General features: G+C 59.3%; 1 protein-coding gene across 2 annotated transcripts in view; it reads right to left on the reverse strand.

Moving 5' to 3' along the window:
* Nucleotides 1-698: 698 nt before the first annotated feature.
* The window catches only part of LOC113211905 (hemicentin-2-like), a 90,076-nt gene continuing 88,846 nt past the window's right edge, over nucleotides 699-1,928 (reverse strand). For both annotated transcript variants that reach the window (XM_052263964.1, XM_052263965.1), the window contains 2 exons: nucleotides 1,374-1,603; nucleotides 699-928 (listed from right to left, as the gene is read on the reverse strand). In XM_052263964.1, coding sequence (XP_052119924.1) covers nucleotides 824-928; nucleotides 1,374-1,603 — 335 coding nt within the window. In that variant the 3' untranslated portion in view covers nucleotides 699-823. The remainder of the gene's footprint in view (nucleotides 929-1,373; nucleotides 1,604-1,928) is intronic.

Below are 1,928 nucleotides of genomic sequence, written 5' to 3' on the forward strand. Positions count from 1 at the left end.
TTGGAGGAGAAGCTCGACTGCTGCTCTGCCGCACGACTTCCGGTTGCTGGTGCTGGTGCCGCGCGTCCCCAGCGGGTAGGCCCCACCGCCCGGCCCGCCTCGGGTCGCCTCGGGTCGTTGTGGTGCGGTACCAGTGAGCCCCCCAGCCCCCCATCCTCCTACACATTCCGGCGCACTCTGTCTGTCTCTCTCTCTCTCCCTCGCCGCGTCTCGTTGGCACTCCGGCCGCCGGCACTACTCGTGCACAGTGTTTAGTTACGTGTGACATGCGTCGCCTGCCCCCCCCCCTACCCCTCCGGCGCCCCCGCTCCGTGGGAATGGAACAGGTGTACTGTACCGAGCGCCATATAATAATATGCGCACTATGTGCTTGGCTGCGGGGGGAGCGGGGGGTGTATGAAAATGAAGCCAAACGTTGTGTGTGCGTGTGGTGGGGAAAAACGGGAAGGGGGGGGGGCAGGGGTGGTCTGCGTTTCATCATCGCCTCCAAACTACACAAATATTTATTATCAGCACGACAGTAATAACAACAAAGGAGGCGATACAACGGGAGCAGGAAATAAGCGGGCGCGTAGAGAGGGTTGCCGAGAAAGGGGGAGAGCGGAGTGGAGGGGAAATGAGGGAGGGGGGGGGGAATGAGCAGGCGTGTATGGGTCGGAGGGGTTGAAATGAGGTAGCATAAGGCAACGCAGGGTATGTATTCTGTTTGCGCCGGTCGAGGCATATTTTACTCGTAATGTACAAAAATGATATGGAATGTCGTATGTACAAAGCGCGGGCGATCAAGTTCTCCCACTTGGTGATGATGATTATGACGAGGCAGCTAGCATTCGCTCTCCTGCTGCTGCTGCTGCGCCGGCTGTGGCCGCTGCGGCCGCACGGTGCCGGGGAGGGGCCGACCTCTGGGCGGGTCCGTGGAGGGCTGGACCTGGAGCAGACGAGAGGGGGACGGGTCACTGCCGGAGTCTGGGTCGTGTTTGACTTGCAGGGGCGACCGCGCGCCCCTGGGAGAGATGAGTGGAGTGCCTCATGGCCGGATTCCAAATGTAAAGCGTAAGATTCAGCAGAAATACCGTCTTAAAAAGTTTTTGAAATAATGAATGTCTTTTAAAAACAACATATGATGTACACAAGAGAACAGTCGCTTTCGCGACCTAACTATACGCATTTTGAGAAATCAGTATCAACATGACTTTAATCAGGGGTCGATTTGGATTCTGGATTAAAGCGTTTTTGCTTTACATATTTCGAGAAATTTTTGTGATTTTTGTGATATTCAGGGATCATCTTGATACTTGTTTCTCAAAATTTGCATAGTTAGGCCAACGCACACCCTACCCTCGGTCTCCGTCCCCCCTCGGTCCCGGTCTTACCTCGTCGGTCGCTGCGGCGGCCGCTCCCTCCCGCCCCCCGCCCCCGGCCGCTGCGAGCAGCTGCCCGCCCTCCTCCTCGTGGAGGCCGTGGGGTGGCGGCGGCGCGCAGGGGCGGCGGCTCGTGCTCCTCCTCGGAGGCGGCGGCGTCTTGCCGGCCCTCCTGGCCCTGGCCCTCCAGGAGGAGGAGGTTGCGGGGGCCGAGGCGGAGGCGGCGCCCGCCCTGGGGACACCTGGAAGCACAAAAAGGCGGCAGGAAGTTCAAGGCTGCGCCGCTCCGCCCGGAGTCCTCCGGGCCGCTGCGTGTCCTTAATGACAGCGCAATCACGGAGTCTCCAGGGGCGGAGCGGAGCAGAGATAGTCCAGAAGGACGCTTGGATTTAGGGCAGGACTCCGGGCGGTTCCGGTCACGAACATTCCTCGAGGACTTGACTCCCTCCCGGAGGCTCGGGGATCTCTGCCTTTCAGGGGGAGGAGAAAAGAGGAGAGGGTGGTAAGGAGATCCAAATACTACTTTGCTTGATGCCCCTGAGGGGGTGGCTCATTTGTTTCTACCTT

This window comes from Frankliniella occidentalis, unplaced genomic scaffold (assembly GCF_000697945.3).
Source record: "Frankliniella occidentalis isolate FOCC.00 unplaced genomic scaffold, Focc_3.1 Scaffold15, whole genome shotgun sequence".
Lineage (NCBI taxonomy): Eukaryota > Metazoa > Arthropoda > Insecta > Thysanoptera > Thripidae > Frankliniella > Frankliniella occidentalis.